The following is a 20,242-nucleotide window of genomic DNA, read 5'->3' as shown; positions in this document are numbered from 1 at the left end:
ACAAGCAATCAGCTGCTGGATGTGCTGGTAAGGCCCTGCGGCCACGTTGCTCAAGGCCCACGCCGCCTCCTTCTGGATGGAGGACTTGGGGTGCATGAGGAGCTGGGGCAGGACCTTCAGGACGCCTGCGTCAATGGCCACCTGGGTCTGGTGATCTGTTCCTGTGACGATGTTTCCCACAGTACGGAGAGAGGGGGTCTGCAAGAACAAGGCTGCGAGTGTAAGCAGGCATTGCCAATTTATCACAACAGAAGGGGACAGTCACACCAAGCTCTGTGCACTCCCATGTGAGTCATGCTATGTCGATGGCACTCAGGAAACCTGTGAATACTGATTAAATCCATGATCCTTATTAATTCGGCACATCCATGGCCATTTGCATAGTTTCAAGGTACTTGCTAACCTCTCAACAGTTCTAGCTTCAGTGAGACAGAGGTCAAGGGATGCCTTTATTAAGACATAATGCTGCCCTTTTCATAGCCTTATGCTGGGGGGAAATGGCTAAGTTGATTACAGTATTTATAATGTAATAACTTCTACTGAATTCATATTTAGCATGAGTGTCAAGTTCCTATTGTATATTTAATTGGAGCTAATGAGATCCCAGTGGTATTTTTTGATGTATTCACAAAACCCTCTCAACTCTGAAGGTCCCCAGGATGGGTCTGCAATTGGGTTCAAGATAATGGTCCTCAGAGGGCTGACTGTGCATTCCTTTTGGTTTCTCTGCACCATAGCAGTAGCTGCTCCAGTAAGACCATCAACAGCTCTAGAGTGTTCCTAGCCTTTTTTTTTTTTTTTTTTACCGTTTTTTAAATTTATTTTTGAGAGAGAGAGAGAGAGAGACAGCATGAGCAGGAGAGGGTTGGAGACAGAGGGAGACACAGAATCTGAAGACAGGCCCCAGGCTCTCAGCTAGCTGTCAGCAAGAGCCTGACACTGGGCTCAAACCCACAAACTGTGAGATCATGACCTGAGCCGAAGCCAGATGCTTAAACAACTGAGCCACCCAGGCGCCCCTGTTCTAAGCCTTTCATGCTAGGTATCTGCTACTCAGTGAGAGGTGGAAGTAGTGCCTTCACAGCCTTGCTAGGCTGGTTCCAAATGGGTACTAGATCCCCAGGACATACAACTTCTTATACTCTCTTCATACCCTCCCTCCCCTCAATACCATCCCCCCAAACTAACCTTGATGTATGAATAATATTATGCTAATCTAGGCATAGAATCATCTATTCCAAAGACTGCATAAATATACAAGGCTAGCCACAGAAGTAAAAAATGGCACCCATGTTTAAGACGCTTTCTTCAGGAAGATTATAAGTGACTTGTTTCCTATCCTAGCCAAGTATTTGATATTGGTTTTGTTTCATTTTTATCTAGACTACTTCAGTTGCCTGATAAACTAGGGAGAGGAGAAGAGGGAATTTTCTTTTACCCTTGAGTAAGAAATTAAAATGTTATAATGAGCTTTACATTAGTGCGCATGTGCGCTGTATTAGTCAACTGGTTAGCATCCACATGCACAGACCACTAGAAAGAAAGGCTACAAAAATAGTTTACTGGGTGGAGGGATTAGAAGCAATTTCAATGTGGTGCTTTCCTAGACTTTCTAGTTACCAGATTAAGAAAAAATAAGTTACTTAACATCCACTAGTCTTTTCCATCAAAATAGATTCAGGTCGTTGGCTAGAGAGTGGCAGAGACCAGGGCAATGCAGACAACAAGCTTTGTTCTAAGTAAAGTATTAAGAGTTGATGGTGGGAGAGGTCTCGCTCAAGTGAATATGACTCCCACATTCCTGGTGGAAGGCTAGGACAGAGACAGACAGGACCAGGGACATTTACCAAGATATTGAGCTCCGAGCTGGTCATGAGCTGGACCAGCCTGGGCAGGACCCCCATGTCTACCACTTGGCCAATGCGCTCATTACAGCCATCACTGAGATAGGACAGGGCCCAGCAGGTGTCCGAGAGAACCTCGCCATCTTGGTGCTGCAGGAGTTGGAAGAGCATGGGCAACATTTGCTTCACCGCTTTCTTGCAGGGGTAAGGGCTCTTGTTTCGGCAAAGGTTGGACAAGGTCCATGTGATGTTTCGCAGAAACGTGATCTGTAACAAGGAGACCATTTCCAGCATTGGGGGCCAAGAAGGAAAAAGGTCAATGGCTGCATATCCTTGCCATCTTTGATCAATATTATTGACTGGTGTGAAGCAAAGCATTTGAGCTTCATGCAGACTGTTCTCAGTAGTGATGCGTACTAGGGAGACCAAGAATGAGCTTAGATTTCGTATTCAAATGTTAGATGGAGGTTTCCTTGAATTCTTCAAAATGTCCCTCCCTCCTGGACTCAGTTGATGACCCTATTTTCATTTCTCGAGGACATAACAAAGGTTAAGCAGGAGTTGCTTTGTCTGCCTAGTCTGCCTACCAACATGTGGCAACCACATTTCTGATCTTTGTTCAGGGGTCAGTCTTCCTACTCCACATCTGGATCCCATTTTTGCCTTTGAAGATTCTGTCCCCATGATCACCTCTCTCCCCTGGATCACTCCCACATTTTGGGACCCTCCATCTCTCTAGCCATGGTCCTGCTTCTATCTTTTAGAGGCCAGCCCTCAAGGATGTGTCTCTATTTGCTGTCTTCCTTGAAGCTTATTTGTTCTTCCACCCCTTCTGGTTTGATTTCTGCCTCTACTTCTTTGTACTTAGTGATAAAATCAGCTTCTTTCAAGTCACCAAATTCAACAGTTGTTTTTTCAGTCTTAAAGTTACCGTCCTATCAGTGGTATTTAGTAGCCCTCTTGAAAAAGCTCTTCTTGGCACCTATTACCCCAAACTTGCATTTCTATTGCCAAATGGGCTGTTTCTTCTCAGTCTTTGGGGCAAGTTCTGAACGTCAGAACCCTTGCGACTTGGTCTCAGGCTCTTTTCATACTTTAGGTCAGGGGTTGGGGCAGACTCTTTCTGTAGAAGGCCAGATAGTAAACCCTTTCAGCTTTATGGACATAGGGTCTAATACCTTTGCCCTTATAACATTACAAAAGCAACAAACAATATTGGTATAAATAAATGGGGGTGGCTGTGCTCCAATAAAACTTTATTTATAAAAGTAAACATCTGGCCCCTGCTCTAATCTTGCCCAGCTGGATGACAGATGCGTACACAATCATCTGGTCCTGCATTATCCATCTACCTGACATTGCTACAATGGTGTCTCTCACACTCTTCAACTTAATATGTACGACTAAGGCCCTGACTCCTTCTCCCCACCATCTTCCCTTTTCTTTAGGAGGACAGTCATCTCAACAACCTAGCCACACCCTGGAGGGCATCCTTGCTTCTTTATATCTCACGTGTCTAAAATTGTAGCATCCCATCTTCATTTGCTATCATTTTACCAGCAGCCAGAAGGGGCTTTCTAAAAGATCAGATCACTTCACTCCCTGCCTTGAGATCCTTCAAAGGCTTCCCTTTGCCATTGGGAGGACGACTAAGTCCCTTGCCCTACATGTCCTTTTACACTGCTCTCTCCTTGTGAACTCCCTGGTCATGTCAGCCTTTTTCTGGTTCCACTAAGTCAGATTTTCTCTGACACTGAAGGCTGGGTATTACCTTGGATTTTAGAAGCTACCTTCTCTTCATTTTTTTTTTTGAAGCAAATCTAGAATCCGCATTTATCTTGAGGGGGTATCTATTGTTACCACATCAATCAGCTTTGACTTTAAGCTTCAAACCAAGACCCAGTACCCAGGAACAGAACTGGTGACCCATTAGTTCTATCTGTGCCCCTTGAATGGAGAGCTTGGTCATATACTTTTGCAGGACTGTAATTTTAGAAAAACTTTAATGGAACTCTTCCAATGCCCCTCCTCCAACCCCGCCAGAGTAAAATCAGCACTCATGGCCCCTGGGGCCAAATTTGGATCAACTTCTACCCAAGGTGATGTTCAGTCCTAGGTCTTATTTATAATTGCTGTCATAAGGGGCAAGATAGCACCTATATGACCCAACATTGACTTGAATGTATTTCCCCAATTTTGGAAAGGTGTTAACTAGCTTACTACATGCAAGACACTTACTGGTATGGTTGATGAAGCCAGGGCCAGCAGATGTGGAATGGCATTGCTGGAGATAACCAGGTCTCTGTATTCTGGGCCATCACCTTCAAATAGATAAGAATGTGACATTCAAACAGGGAAGAAAGAGAATCCTGGGAGTAAGTAACCAATATTTCAAAAGCCTGTGCAAAGGGTGAGATGCCAAAACACATTCCTGGGCTGAGCAAATACTTAGGATAGCCATGAACTAGATCCTGGGTCTCCATCTTGTCAGTTGGGTAGATAGACCAGATGTGAAGAGCAGGCACCACACAGGTACAACTGTTATAGGCAGTCAATGGGCACAAAGGAGCCGGCCAATGGGCCCAGGAAGTGTCCTTGAGACTCTAAATGCTGATAGTACTTCATAGCACAGTTCTCAAGAAGATGAAGGCTATTACAGGCCAAATTATCTTTCCAGAAGGCTTTGGCATGGGGTGGAAACTTCCAAAAGAAACTCAAAACCAAGTCTGGGGGATGGGTAGATGCTAGCCATTTGCCATCTGCTACTCAGGCAAGAATACCAATTTGAGACCCTAGAAATCTCAGTTTGTGACTCTTCAACCATCAGGATAAGGCATGTGTTATTTTATACCACCCAATTTTGCCTGTTCCTAACTGAACCAGACAAAAGAAGGGACACAGTCTCTGTAATAGGTGCTTCATTTCTGCAAGCATTTAAGGAGCAGCCTTACTTTATATTCTGTGTTTGCTAATCCCAACATCCGAAGTCCTTGGAGGTCTCATCACAGTGTTTGTTTCTGCTGACTCAGTCATGGTGGGTTGTTGACACTCTGAATTTGAAAGTGCTAATATTTGGCTGATCTTAATTTGTCAAAATCCAGAGGGGCCCAATTGAGTTCATATCCCCCCAAGAGCATCGTATTAATATCCAGCCAGGAATGCTGGAACTTTCAACCCTGCAGCACTAGCTCCTCAGCTTACACTTTCCTGGCCCAATGCAGGGAATATAGCAGCAAGCCCCAAATTCACTAGGTCATTTTAGGATTGCATTTTCAGGGAAGACTGTTACCCCAAGCTGAGGAAATATTTTTTGGTACTTTCCTTTGGCAACTTTCGCTGGAGGTAGAATTCTTTCAGGGTCCTGGGTTATGAATGGATGTGTCATAAACATCACAGTGCATGGGTCAAAGACTGGTCTTTTGTTCTTGAGACCATTGAGACCTGAGGCCGTAGGACCCCAGTATTGGCAGGTGGCCTTAGGCAGCCTGTAGCTTTCAGTACATAACTGCATCATCTGTTTTCAGTTTTAATTTTCAACCTCTGAACTTGACTCTGAATTTTGGAAAAGCCTATCATACTCTCCCCATTGTTTTTAGATATTTAAACTCAGAGGATCGGGTCTATGATGGTACCCAAAGAACTCCCATAGCATGCCAGGCACCTGACCCACCCGTTTCCTGGCCCCTTATGGGGAGAGTCTTACCTGCTATATTGCCAAGGGCCCACACTGCCTGTTCACAAACAGTCATGTGGGGGGAAGACAGGAGCTCAACCAAAGGTTGGATGGCCCCGCTTTCCACGACAGCCTGAGTCTGCTCTGAAGTCCCAGAAGCAATGTTGGTCAGAGCCCAGGCTGCTTCAAACTGCAAGCAGGGATGAAGTGAGGACTTCAGGAACTCCACCAGCCTGGGAATGAGCCCAGCTTCAACAACCAGTTTTAGAGGAGGGTTCCTTTCACGGGACAACATTTTCCTTTGCAATGAAAGAGAAAAAAAAAAAAAACCAAGTCATGTGAGGCTGATATTAAGAACCTCCTTTATAAATGTTCTTGGCATTCCTAGCTATCACCGAGACTAACAGCTGGGCCAGAGCTACTTACTATCCTCAAGTCCAGCCCGTGGCACTTTGCAGTGATGAAGCAACATTTTTCCCTTCAGGTGTTATCTATGAGCCGAGATTCCTATAGAGGCCAATTTAAATTAAGCAATTCATCTCTGACAATACTTGCATATCTTAAGATGTTCTCAAGGACTGTGTGAAGGAACAATTTCATCTCGCTTTTGAATGGACTCACCTTTTCTTACATTGCGTGGCCATTTTGCCACTGCCACAAAATGCCCTAGGCCACTGGAGCTTATTTCTAGTTTGGAACCTATGAAATGGCAGAAGTCTGTTTGGCCTTACCTGGCTGCCTGGGTGGCCTGGAAACATAGGTCTGGATCTGAGGCATTCACACCATTGATTATTTCTTGCAGGTTGAGGCTGACCTGCAAGGAGAGATGCTTTCAGTAAGAGTCTTTGCCAAAAGGGACAACAAAGGTCATCTAGTCTAGTCATCTATCTGATTAGAACAAGCTGGCTAGGGCAGTATGCTGGTCTACATTAGGGGAGAGAAGGACATTTGATGGTCTTATAGGAATCACAGATCTGAGGGACCCTCCCCATGCTCTGGGGAAGGGGTAATTCCTGTAGTCACTTGGATCCCCAGCATCTTTTTGTTCCATGAAGAACATGCTAGTGATAGATCAGCAAAAATGGCAGAGTAAGGACCTCCAAAAATTCTTTCCTTCAAAACACCACTACCACCACCACCACCACCACCACCACCACCACCACCACCACCACCACAAGTAAAATCAACCTTCCAAACTCTAGAAACTGACCAAAGGCTTGTAGCCCAGTTTATCTGAGCCAAAAAGAGATTATTCAAGAAAAACAGCTAATCTCAGAAAGATGAATTCTAGGCAACAAAATGCATCAACATACAAACAGGATTATACATCCTGACCAACTGAGATTCAAGCTGGGAAGGCAGGAGCAGTTCAACATATGAGCATCAATATAGCAGGACATATTCATAGAATATAGTGGGGAAGCACACGATCATCTCAATAAATCCAGGATAAAAGCATTTGACCAATTCAGCCACCCTTCCATGATGAAAATAGCTAGAAATAAAAGGAAACTTCCTTAATCTCATAAGGTCATCATTAAAAAATCCCCCCTCTAGCATCACAATTAATGGTAAAAGATGGAATGCTTTCCCATTAAGATCAGGAATGCCTTCCCCTTAAGATCAGGAACAAGACAAGGATGCCCACTCTCCTTGCTTTTATTCAACATAGTATTGGAAGTTCTAGACAGAGTAAGTAGGTAAGAAAAAGAAAGTCATCCAGGTTGGAAAAAGAAGTAAAATGGTCTCTACTTGCAGAAGACAAAAACTTGTATAGGAAACATTCTAAAGAATCTTCCCACATACACATAAATTAGAGCTAACAAGATTCAGCTAGGCTGCAGGGTTAACATATAAAAATCACTTGTATTTCTATATAGTAGCAATGAACAATCCAAAACTGAAATAAAGAAAATAATTTTATTTATAGTAACATCAAAAAGAATAAAATACTTGGGAATAAATTTAGGAAAAGAAGTATATGACTTACATGCTGAAACTATAAGAATTAGAGAGGGCCTAATAATTTTAAAAATACCCCATGATCATGAATTGGAAGATTTAATATTAAGATGGCAATACTCTTATAAATTGGTCTACAGATTCAGCACAATCTCCATTAAAATCCGAGCTGTACTGATAGAAGAAATTGGCAAGTTGTGTGGGGGAAGAGGAAAAAAAGAATAAATAAATTTAAAAAATTTTTTTTTAAATTGGAAAGTTGATTCAAAAATTCAGATGGAAATCTAGGGAATTTCCCAAATAGCTAAAATAATCTTGAAAAAGAAGAACGAAGTTGGAAGACACTTTGCAATATCAAAACCACCACAAAGCTATAGTCATCAAGTCTGTGCTATGCTGACAAAGGGTAAATGTATTGGTCAATGGAAGAGAATCCAGAGTCCACAAATAAACTCACATTTTCAGTCAGCTGATGTTAGACAAGGGTTTTAACACCATTCAATGGGGACAGGATGGTCTTTTTGACACTGGGACAATGAGATATCCACATATAGGAGGATGAAATTAGACCCCTACGAACACCATTTACAAAAGTTTATTCAAAATGAATCAAAGGTCTAAACCTAACAGCTAAAACTATAAAACTCTTAGAAGGAAACTTGGACATAAATCTTTGTGACCTTGGATCAGGCAATGGATTTTTTTTTCATGTTTACTATTTTAGAGAGAAAGAGAGAGCACACGCACATGCATGGATGGGGGAGGGGTAGAGAGAGAGGGAGACAGAGGATCTGAACCAGGCTCTGTGCTGACAGCAGAAAGCCTGATGTAGGGCTTGAACTCAGGAACCTTGAAATCATGACCTGAGTTGAAGTTGCTTGACTGACTGAGCCACCCAGGTGCCCAAGGCCATGGATTCTTAAAAATGTTACCTAAAGCACAAGAAACCAAATAAAAAAGTAGATATATTGAACAGTTTCAAAATTTAAAACTCTTAAGAGTTCTACAAAAAAGTAAAAAAGAATCTACGGAGTAAAAGGAAATATTTGCAAATAAGGGTCTAGTATCCAGAATAGACAGTATAAAGAACTCTTACAACTTTCCAAGACAAAGTCAAATTACTCAATTTCAAAAATGACCAAAAGGTTTGAATCAACATTTCTCCAAAAAGATACACAAATAGCCAAGAAGCACTCAAAAAATGATCATTAGTCATTAGGAAGACATACCAAAATTGCAACAATATAGCCCTTTGTACCCACTAGGTAGCTACAATCCCAGGATGGACAAGTGTTGGGAAGAGTGTCCGCGTGTACAGCTACTTTGGAAAACAGTTTGGCAAAATATTTGTTTCCTATTGTTTCTGTAAAAAATTACCACAAATTTAGTGGCTTGAAACACCACATCGTCTTATAGTTCTGGACATCAGAAGTTCACCATCAGCTTCACTAGACTAAAAGCAGGGCTAGCCCCTCCTGGAAGTTTGAGGGAAGAATCTGCTTCCTTGCCTTGGTCGGCTTCTCGTGGGGCCACCTGCATTCCTTGGCTTGTGACCCCCTCCCTCCATCTTCAAAGTACAATATGCTAGTCTCCATTTCTGTGGTCCTATTACCTGATCTGACTGGTCCTTCATCCTTACTGTAAGGACCGAGGTGATTACACTGGGTCCATCCAGATAATCCAGGATAATCTCCCCATCTCAAAATCCTAAACTTAATCACATCTACAAAGTTCCCCATACAAGGCAACATTTACAAGTTCTGGGGATTAAGAGATGGAGGTATTTGGAGGGGGAGCCACTGTTCAGTTTATCTCGGGCCTCAAAGAGTTAAACAGGGTGACAGTATAACCCAGCAATTCTTCTCCTAGGCATGCTCCCAAGAGAACTGAAAACACTTCCACATGAACATTTGTACACAAAGCACCATTATTCATGATAGCCAGAAAGTGGAAACAACACAAATGTCCACTCACTAATGAAAGGATAAATAAAATTCAGTATATCCATACAATGAAATATTATTCAGCCATAAAAAGAATGAGGTCCTGGGGCACCTGGGTGGCTCAGTCAGTTGAGCATTCGACTTGATTTCGACTCAGGTCATGATTTCACTGTTCGGGAGTTTGAGCCCCAAGCTGGGCTCTGCACTGACATTGTGGAGCCTGCTTGGAATATTCATGCTCATGCTCCCTCTCTCTCTTTCCCCCTTTTCCCCCCACCATCAATCGCATGTGTACATGCACATGCTCTCTCTCAAAATAAACAAACTTGGGGGAAAAATGAAGTATTGACATATGTTGCAACACAAACCCTGAAGACATTCTGCTGAGTGAAAGAATCCACGTACACAGTCAGAGAATGCTAACGGCCATTCCATTTGACGGCCTCTAATGTTATCAGATCCACTCACCCAGGTCAAATTTGGCTCTGCCCTGTAGGAATCCTAATCCTAGCAGGGTGCAAAATCGCTTGTGGGTGGTTAAGCCAGGAGGTAGACAATGGCAGATCATAAAAGGATGTAGATCCAAGACTATTGGAGTCTAAGCAGAGAACTTCCCAAGTCAGGGTATTCCGGAAAGGACCCACAAAAGAAACAGCATTAGCCTGCATGTCAGTGCAGAATTGGCACTAAGTGAGGTTGGGGTGGATGGGGAACAGAAGATAGAGAACAACACTCAGGTCCTAGGCAAGACTTTCTGTGTCTAGTGACTAGATGTAACCCCTCATTTCTGATCTCTGGCCAAGTGTGCCATGTTCATTTCTATTAGAAGCCACACCTCATCCACCCCAGCTTGCTTAGAACATAGATCCCAGACTCACAGCCACAAAGGTAATGGTCCTTAGCTTTTTTTTTATGTTGATTTAATTTTGAGAGAGAGACAGAGCATGAACAGGGGAGGGGCAGAGAGAGAGGGAGGCACAGAATCCAAAGCAGGCTCCAGGCTCTGAGCTGTCAGCACAGAGCCCAGTGTGGGGCTCGAACCCACACACCGAGAGATCATGACCTGAGCTGAAGTTGGTCACCCAACCAACTGAGCCACCCGGGTGCCCGTGGCCCTTAGCTTTCTGACACCACCAGCTGACTTCTCCCCATAATCTTTCCACCCTTCTCCTTAAAGACCCTTGATCAAAGCTTGCAAGTTCCAAATGTATTAAACATTTTCAAGCCAGAGAAACTTGCTAAGGATGTATCTCCCACGCCACCGACTTGAATGCCATGTTCCCAATGTACGTACTCCTCTGGTTAGTTGTTCAGAAGCTGGGTCAGAGGAGAGATTAGTGATATTTCTCCTCTTTAAGGCCTGCTCCTCTTTCTTGGCCTTCCGGAGCTCCAGGCTGACTGCCATCCGCTGCTGCCGCCTCATCTAGCAAGAGAAAGAACGAACGAACTGGAGCCCTTAGAGTGGGGGAGTCAGCTGTCACCACATTTAGCTTTTAGCACATGCTTCAAAGCATCTGATTTCACTTTTACAGATGCAACAGTCCAGGAGAGTCACTACCACACAGTAAGTAGCATGGTTTACCTGCTGTGGAGCCTTCTGAGCAGTGTCCCATTGCCCGAGTCTGAGCACATCTTCATCAGTGCTGATTAGTCCCTGAAGGGCAGACCTGGGCCTCCCAACTGGAGATCCAGGCAGGGCTGGGGAATATGGCCTCTGAAGACATGTTCCACATGTCCCGGACCATTTCCACCACTAGGGATCAGTCTACAGGCCATTTGAGCCTTGATCCAACTTTGGATGCCAGACTGAGGAAGATTAAAATTAAAAAACAAAATAGACCCTTTTATCTTGGTTCAGAAGAAACTCCTTGACTTTATCGATACTCCCCAGGGGAAATGATCTAACCTGTGCTCCCCATGTCCTCATCCTCCCCTCCATCTTGGCTACATCCAAACTGTGAGATTTTTACTGCACGATTATCTTGATAGAGCAAGGCAGTCGCTCGGTACTCACAGATGTATCTTTGCCTCGGTACTTAAATTTTCTCAACCTCTCTTCTGGAGCATCCAAAGTCGGCATATTGACCAGAAGAAGTCAACCACCTGTAGGTAGGGCAGTTACCAGGAGATTTTCAGTGCCCAGCATGTGGGTTCCTATGTGACAGCCATTCTTGCTCTAAGCCATTAAAGGGCCCCCAGGGGATCGGAGAGCAGACTCAAGAGGCCGGCTTCCATGGGCATCATCATACCCACTTGACAGACAACAAGCACCATGCAAGCACAAAGGAGACCAGCCCTGGGCTGCGGGAGTAAGGGATGCCTTTGAGGCAGTTGGACTTGAACCTGGCCTTTGATGGCTAGGGTGGGCTGCAAGGCAAGCACAGAACCATCTCGTGTGGCTGTGTCTGAGGAGCTCTGTACAGAGCATATGTGCAGGCAGGTGGTGCCCAAACCAGTCTAGGACAGGAAGAGGACAGCCCTCTTCTCCCACACCTAACCCACCAGCCCTTGGGTCAGGACGGCCTCCAGCATGACCCACTACTTCTTACCCTTTGGTAGTTTGCCAGGCCAGGCAACCTTCACCTTTCAGCCACAATATGGCAACTGCCTCATAATGGTTCTCCCTGCTTCTACCATCGCTCTGTTCCAGTCCATTCAATACACAGAAGCCATGCACGCTCCCAAAGATAATCTGATCGTTTCATTCTCCCTGCTTTAAAACTCTATTGGCTGCCTGCTGAGATTAGAAGAAAACTCGGGCCCCCGCTGGGATGCCCACCCTGTGTGAGCTGGCCCGAGCTTACTTCACCTGCAGCAATGCTTTGAATTTTTATCTACGAATCTGAGGATCTTCCTGGTCTATTCTATAATCTCCACAGATTTTACCACCCACCTAGCATTTTGTTTATCTTCCTCCCCCTATTCCCAATGACAAGAGGGTCACATGTGTCTTAGCTACGATTCCTCAGCCCTTTCACGATGCATGACATGGAGTAAGTAGATACTCAACTCTTTGTTGGATGAGGGTAGTAGGTCACAAAGAGTGCTGGTCCCCAATTAGAGGAGGTTATTCAAATAAGGCCACATTTTAACTTTCTACAAGGCAGCTGGCCGTGACATTTCTTACAAGTATGCAGTGAATATCCATCTGTTCCCAAGAATACAGGATGAGCCAGACAACATGACAGAGAAAACTGGATAAACACGACCAGAGTTGGGATGCCTGGGTGGTTCAGTCTTTTAAACGTTGGATTCTTGATTTGGGCTCAGGTTGTGATCTCACTGTTCAGGAGCTCCAGCTCTGTGTCAGACTCCATGCCGACAGTGGGGAGCCTGCTTGGGATTCTCTCTTTCCCACTCTATCTCAAGAATAATTTTAAGTTGTTAAAAAAAAAAAAAACAGAGTCTATCAACTCTATTCTTGAGCATACAACAGCTGGGAATCATTTGGGCAGAAAAGACTAATTTAGACACATCAGTTTGGATGGGACAGTGTAGACAAGTAGAATTCCAGAAGTAGAGAGCCAAGACCAAGGCCTTAAGAAGAGAGATGATTTTTTACTTTGCTTTTCTGTTTGGAGTGTCATTGCAACTACTGTATTGTAAATGATGGAAAATAATTGCATACGTTAAGAAAATATGGAACTTTATAAAGTAAAAAAAAAAAAATTTTTAAATAAAAAAAAAAAGAAGAGAGATGAACTCCATTTAAGAACAGAACAAGAATAGAATCTTGGAGACACTCCTGTGAGGGCCTAAAAGAAAGAAGAACCAGCAAAGGACCAGGAAAAAGAAGAGAGTTTGAGTCAGAACAAAAGAATGATAGTGTCTGAGGCACGAGCCGTAACAGCAGCTGCCAGACCACGGAGGACAATTCCCTAAACAAAGTGCCACCAGCCAGCCACAGCTTGAGAGAACAAAAGGGCTAAGCCTCAGGGCAGAGGCACTAGATGCTCAAGCCAGAGAGTAACCATGTTCTAGACTTTCATCTACTTTTAAGTAATCTCACATTCTCTATACAAGAGATGCTTTTTTAGGACCAAAACACCTGAACACCCCCTCCTTTTTTTTTTTTTTAAAGTAGGTTCCACACACAACGTAGCACTTGGACTCACAACCCTGAGATCAAGAGTCACATGTTCTACTAAGCCAGACAGCCGGCCAGCTTCCCCCAGGACACCCTTTAAAACACCATCTCCAAAGAGTGCTGCCAGTCGGCCAGAATAACCAGGGGCAAGACAATTATCAGCTGGAAACAGATTTCTGCCGGAGCAGGCAGCTTTACCTTACATCTCCACGAGATAAGGCACGTGGCATTTTAGCAGTTTGGAGTAGAGTCGTATTAAGGGCCCCGTTCAGGGAGCAGTGGCCAAAGCATTGATTTCATGCCAGGAATGCTGGACACGTGGGATTAAATGAAGCAACGCTAACAGGAAGGTGGAGAGAGTCCCATTTTACAGGTGGGGAAACAGTGTCAGAGGTCACCGCCCACAGAAGCCCAGTGCCCACAGCTGTGAGGCATCGGAGCCAGGACCTCAGCCTCGATGGGACTCCTTTGTCCGTGCTTTGGGTCCTGAAGCTCTGTAACGAGGTCTGAGCGGGGGAAAACAAGTCACTACCAAGGGTGGCGCTCAACACATGGAGGAGACGCTGGAATATAGGAACGCATCGGTTTTGGCAAAGGAAGGCCACTTCTGAAATATTCTGCCACATGTTGCCACTTCACCTCTGTCTCACCCACTGTGGCCCAACCAGCTTAGTCCAGGAGACCCTCTGAATGTGCACACGGATGAGGCCAGTTTGGTACAAGGATGAAATGCTTTTGTTTGGGGGAAGGCTCAAGGCAGTGCCTGCTCCAGGACTATTGTCATGGGAACCATACCTCGTGCCACAGCCAGGAACGTATGGCCACAAGGAACCTTGGAAGTAGACCCAGGGGCTCAGATGATCACCCCTTCCTTCCAAATAAAATACCCAGCGGAATTTGGGTGGCAGATGCCCAAGCAGAAAAAGTTCAGTTTAAGATGGAACAGGGTCCTCCATCCACACAACCCCCACCCCCGGGGCATCTCGAAGGAGCAGTTTGAAAGTCACAGATTTGGCCAAACCACTCATTTGGGGACAGTCTGCAAAGCAAAGCAAATTCTTCTGGCTTTCGCAAATTTCTCTGGCCTCAGCTCAAAGTGTGCTCTCCCCCTCACACTGCTATTTGTAATGTTCAGAGAGCCACAACCCTGCCACCCTTTACCAGTAGCAGGAAAGAGCTGAGCTGGAGGCTCGGAGTTCGGCACAAGGTCAAAGTTAGAACCGGTCTTCAGTGGTTCTCAGAGTTTGAGATCCAAAGAAAGCCAAACTGGTTATTTAGGCAAACATCACCAATGTAGGGGCTTTCCTGACCCACACCCCAAGCCTCGGGCCACCTCTGCTACATACACTAGGAGACCCCTACCCAGAGGGGCAGGTGGCAGAGGCCCCGACAAGGGCCCCTGGCCATGCTCCTGGTCTTCCAGGCTCTCAAGCTGCTCTTGATCTTTCGATCCTTTGAGGGAAAGGGAAACTAGGGACTCCTAAGTCTTGTTAATGGCACGGAGTCACTTTCTCTGATTGGGGCTTTACAGGCCAATTTTTATTTTTATTTTTTATGTTTTTTTTATTTTTTATGTTTTTTTTTTTATTTTTGAGAGAGAGAGAGACAGAATGTGAGCAGGGGAGGGTCAGAGAGAGAGGGAGACACAGAATCGGAAGCAGACTCCAGGCTCTGAGCTGTCAGCACAGAGCCCGAAGCAGGGCTCAAACTCATGAACCGTGAGATCGTGACCTGAGCTGAAGCCGGAGGCTTAACCGACTGAGCCACCCAGGTGTCCCAACAGGCCAATTTTTAAATACTTTTCTAGATTGAGCCAAGCTCTGACTGTTAGCATCTTTCAAGAGTTGAGAACGGTTTTCAATTAAGATCTAGATCATCCAATAGTCAGCTTCTAGAAAGTAGTATTTTTCGGATTTTAAATTAACACACACTCATGGTATAGAAAATCAACACCTCTGAAATGGATTGAGCATTAACTCCCATAACCCACCCCTCCTCCAAGTTTACCTTTAAAAGGTCACATGCCTACCAAAAGGCTAATCATAGAAGGGGGGGGTTGATAGACACGGTTTGTCCACATGTTTCTCCACTTGCCTATGCTGTGGACATCTCTATGCCCAACATGGGGCTCAAACTCATGACCCTGAGGTCAAGAGTCACATGCTCTACTGACTGAGCCAGCCAGGCCGCCTAACTAGGGACATCTTTTGATGTATATTCAGAACTGCATCACTAACAGCCACTTCTTTGAATAACGTAGGATTTGTTTTAAGCCAAAACTACACATGGGGTTGGATCAAGGGTCATTCCCCAGGAAGGGCCCACTGGTCCGGCTCCAGTGTACATGGGTTCGCAAGCTCACACTGCTGGGCAGGAGTACAGGGGTGAAGAAGCAACCATGGGGGTGTGCAGGCCTGGGAGTGAGGTGCCACCGAGACAGTGACCCCAACTTGGCATTCGTGGGGCTTACCAACATGGACAAAACATGTCCAGACACTAAGCTTGGTACAGACAGACACACAGCCAGGCATGCCTCCAAGACTGGGAAGAAGAGGTCCCAGCAAGAAAGGAGGCAGGAGACCAGGCCCTCTTCCCGGTGGTCCTACCTTGAGGCTCGGGAAGGCTCTGGGAGGGGGTGATTCCCACAGGTGAATATGCCCTGGGTGGTATTTCGGGGAGAGGTTACACAGGCACACGGATCTCTAGGTTGCCGTGTGGTCAGGCTCCATGCACCCTGTCAGTTCTGACCTGGGGCTCTGCCGAGTAAACGGACACCCAGCAATGGTCACATCCTCCTCACCTACCCAGAGCGCAAGCTGAGCACCACTTAGCACAGTTTCTGTAAACCGAGGCTGGGTTCAACAGGGAGAGTCCCAGCCTAGGCTGCCTGGGACTCTTCCCTCCAAGCAGGCCGCTGGCTTTTGCAGAGGGGACAAGCCTACAGCAGCCTCGCCTAATCCCCAAACAGGAGCAAGGTGTCCTGTCAATGCCCAGACGAGGACCCTGGGAGGACGCGGCCACACCCGGAGCCGCCCACACCCACCACTTATCACTCACCTAGAAGGAAGCCACAGCCTGCGGCCAGTGGGCTGGCCTTAAATGCCCTCAGCAGACAGCAGGTGCTTCAAGGCGTTTGGCCCTCCCCCCAGAGTTGGCTTCTGACCCAAGTCAATGGATCTGGGCTCTGGATGCACATTGGAACCACATGGGGAGCTCTAAGCAGCCTGCCACCTGGGCCCCAGCCCTGAGGCGGATGGAGTTGGTCTAGGAGGAGGCCCGGACTCCAGCTGCTTCTCATGCCCAGATGAGGTGCAGATTGGAGCCTCGGAGGCACCATGGACCTTCAGCCTCTGCAGCTGTGGCTTTTTGAGACCCTTATGAAGTATCCAAAGACAAGGGACGGGGTGGGAGTGGGGACATCTCCCTCTAGCAATTCTGGCTAAGTTGGCCTTCTCCTAAAATGGGAGCATTAGGCTTAACCCTGCCATGAAATAGTTAACAAGGGTTTCTTCCCAAGTCAGGCTGGGAGATTGGGTGCTGGTGAGAATGGGCTGGCTTCGCATGTTGATTTAACAAATATTTATTGAGTCCTTGCCGTGTGCCAGGCCCTGACAAGCAACAGCGAACAAGATGACCTGGTCCCCACCCTCCCATCAGAAGCAGAGATGGGCCCTCCCAGCAGAGTGGGAGCAGGACCACAACTGGGACAACATAAGGTAGGGAAGATCATGGAGGGCTCCCTGCAAGAGGTGATATCAGAACCGAATCCTCAGGAAAAGCAGGAGTTGGCAGGCAAGACACTGCGGGGGAAGGCTTCAGGCAGAGGAGACAGCATAGCAAAAAGCATGGAGACTAGAAAAATGGTTATGGTTCCCCCTAGAAACAGAGGCCATTCAGGATTGCCAGCGGGGTGACAGGGTTGGGTGCCAGAGCGAAGGTGACCTGGTGTACAGGGGAGGGCTCCATGGGAGCCGTCCACTCTGGTCCAGGCAGCGAGAGGTTGTGCTGTCTGAAGGGGATTTTATTTTATTTAAGTTTATTTATTTTTGAGAGAGAGAGCATGAGCAGGGGAGGGGGAGAGAGAGAGAGAGAGAGAGAGAGAGAGAGAGAGAGAGAGAGGGAGAGAGAGAGAATCCCAAGCAGGCTCCGTGCTGTCAGCACAGAGCCCAACATGGAGCTCCAGCTCACAAACTGAGATCACGACCTGGGCTGAAATCAAGAGTCAGATGCATAAGCGACTGAGCCACCCAGACGCCGCTGATGGGAATTTTAAACCAATAATAAAACCAACAGCAAGTCTTGTGCTTTTTATCATCACTCGCCAGGAATTCTGAACAGTGTCCGTGAGCTGCACCCCACCTTGTTCCTCACTCTTTGAAAATGTGGGGAATTTGTCCTTAGGGCAGAGGGTACCCCACCCCCACCCCCACCCCAAAGGCTTCAGCAGGGTTGTGCTCCTATCTGCATTGTTTTTGATTTTATATTCCAGAAAGTTCCAAATCTGTAAAAGCAGAGAAAACAATACAGACAAATCCTCAAGTACCCGCCACCCAAGTTCCTCAATTACCAACACCATCTTACTTCTTCTCCCCCCACCTTTTAAACTCTGAATTTATTGATATTTGTTGGTGTGTTTTAAAGGAAATAGAATTATATCATTTCACCCATAAATAATCAGAATGAATCTAATACAGAAAGACTAAAATCAAAATTCAAAATATTGTGATCCCTCCTCACAAAATCTACAACCATTGTTGGTGTGTTGTTTTATTTTATTTTATTATTTTTATTTTTAGAGAGGGAGAGCACAAGCTGCAGAGAAGGGCAGAGGGGGAGAGTAAGAGAGAATCCCAAACAGGCCCCACACTCAGCCCGCCATGGGGCTCGATCCCATGAACCGTGAGAACATGACCTGAGCTGAAATCAAAAGTCAGATGCTCAGGGCGCCTGGGTGGCTCAGTCGGTTAAGCGTCCGGCTTCAGCTCAGGTCATGATCTCACCGTTCATGGGTTCAAGCTCCGTGTCGGGCTCTGTGCTGACAGCTAGCTCAGAGCCTAGAGACTGTTTCAGAGTCTGTGTCTCCCTTTCTCTCTGACCCTTCCCTACTCATGCTGTTTCTCTCTCTCTCTCTCTCTCTCTCTCTCTCTCTCTCTCTCTCTCAAAAATAATAAAACATTAAAAAAGAAAAAGTCAGATGATCAACCAACTGAGCCACCCAGATGCTCCCTCAGTGTATCATTTTAAAATACTCAGGCTAGCCTTGGAGAGATGAGGATTCTTTCTGGGGGTGGGGCTAGAGTGAGGAGGGGCATGTAGGGGTGTGGCTGGTGGTGGTGGAGGTGGGAGGGTCTGGTTCCTGGAGGGGGGCTACCAGGAGAAGCCACGCTCTGAGTGAGGGAAGCGTGGAGCCTCAGGGCTGGGCCCTCACACCCAGGTGTCTGGAAGACATCAAGGTGGGGACGCAGTAAAGGCCTGTTAATCCAGGGCTGGAGCAGGACTCGGTGACCCACTAGACGTGGTGGTAGGTGACAATGATAGAGACACAGAAGTTGATGTTGTAGTTTCAAACCCAGGTGGCTGGTGAGTAGTGGTATCAGGAAAGAGGGCATTCAGGATGATTTATAGGAGGCCCAAACTTGTGGGATCCAAGGCTATTAGAGGGACCATCCCAGGCCCCCTTGCTCTGCCCAAGGTGTTTGAGATAACCCACCACTCCCCCTGTTTCTGAGTCCTCCTCACGTCATCATCCCTGCTTTGGTCTTGCCCTTTCCCCTTTGGGCTTTTCCACACACACAGCTGGAGGGATCCCTTGACCATTTAGCTCAGGTTATACCAGAACTCCCCAACATGCCTACAATCGCCTAGGAGGCCCTTCTGTGCTGCCTTGGCCCCCCTCCCATCCCTGCTGGCCCACTTCCACTATTGTCCTCCTTCAACCAGCCCAGCCGCCTCACTACCCCCACATATACATCAGGCCTGTGCTGGCCTCAGGGCCTTTGCACCTGCTATTCCCTGTGCCTCCCTCACTTCCTTCAGGTCTTAGTTTTAAGAGACCATTCCTGGTTACCCTGTCTAAAGTCAAACCTCGCCCCAACACTGCCTTCTCATCTGACTCCCTAGCAGAACTTGTTAACATTTCAATGCAGAGCATTTACTTGCTTATTTTCCATCTCCTGCTCTGCCATCAGCCCCCAGAGCAAGGTGTAAGCTCTATGAGGGCGGGGTGTCGTCCGTTTTACTCACTGCTTTATCTCCACTGCCAGGAAGTCACTGCTGATTATATTTGTGGAATGCATATGTGGGCACACGGGTCCCAGAGCCAGGCTCTCCCCTGGCCCCCACTGTGTTACAGGCTCTCTCCTCCAACACTCAGAATGGACCCAGGATGTACACTGGGCATGCTCAGTAACCTTCCCAAGCCGGGCATCGAGCTGGTGTCCTTTGAGTAAATCGAATCGGCGTGCACAGCGGTGCCCACAGTTGCTATGCAAAGGACTCAGAAGCAGAAGTTTGGATGGAAAAACAGGTCCTCAAATGGAAATCACTCCATCCTCCCCTGCGCCTAAGCCCCAGTCATGAGTAATGGCCACACCCGGGCTGGGAGCCTGACATCAGCGCCCCACTCCTCGGCTCCTTCCTCCATCAGCCCCGCCCTCCACTGAGCTCCACCTCTCAGCCCTCTGGACCTCTGCTCTGCTGGCCATCAAGGGCCACTTGCCCACTGGTCTAGCGA

At 46.6% G+C, this 20,242-nt stretch overlaps 1 protein-coding gene across 1 annotated transcript in view; it reads right to left on the bottom strand.

Annotated features, from left to right (window-relative positions):
• Nucleotides 1-11,502, bottom strand: part of KPNA7 (karyopherin subunit alpha 7) — a 21,767-nt gene extending 10,265 nt beyond the window's left edge. Inside the window, exons 1-7 of the mRNA XM_029945746.1 lie at nucleotides 11,437-11,502; nucleotides 10,717-10,845; nucleotides 6,249-6,331; nucleotides 5,548-5,816; nucleotides 4,083-4,165; nucleotides 1,848-2,111; nucleotides 7-198 (exon numbers count right to left, since the gene is read on the bottom strand). Of these exons, the coding sequence (XP_029801606.1) occupies nucleotides 7-198; nucleotides 1,848-2,111; nucleotides 4,083-4,165; nucleotides 5,548-5,816; nucleotides 6,249-6,331; nucleotides 10,717-10,845; nucleotides 11,437-11,502 (1,086 nt within the window). The remainder of the gene's footprint in view (nucleotides 1-6; nucleotides 199-1,847; nucleotides 2,112-4,082; nucleotides 4,166-5,547; nucleotides 5,817-6,248; nucleotides 6,332-10,716; nucleotides 10,846-11,436) is intronic.
• Between the last annotated feature and the right edge of the window lie 8,740 nt (nucleotides 11,503-20,242).

The sequence above is a fragment of the Suricata suricatta genome, chromosome 8 (assembly GCF_006229205.1).
Source record: "Suricata suricatta isolate VVHF042 chromosome 8, meerkat_22Aug2017_6uvM2_HiC, whole genome shotgun sequence".
NCBI lineage: Eukaryota > Metazoa > Chordata > Mammalia > Carnivora > Herpestidae > Suricata > Suricata suricatta.
This window is presented reverse-complemented; position numbering and strand designations above follow the sequence as displayed.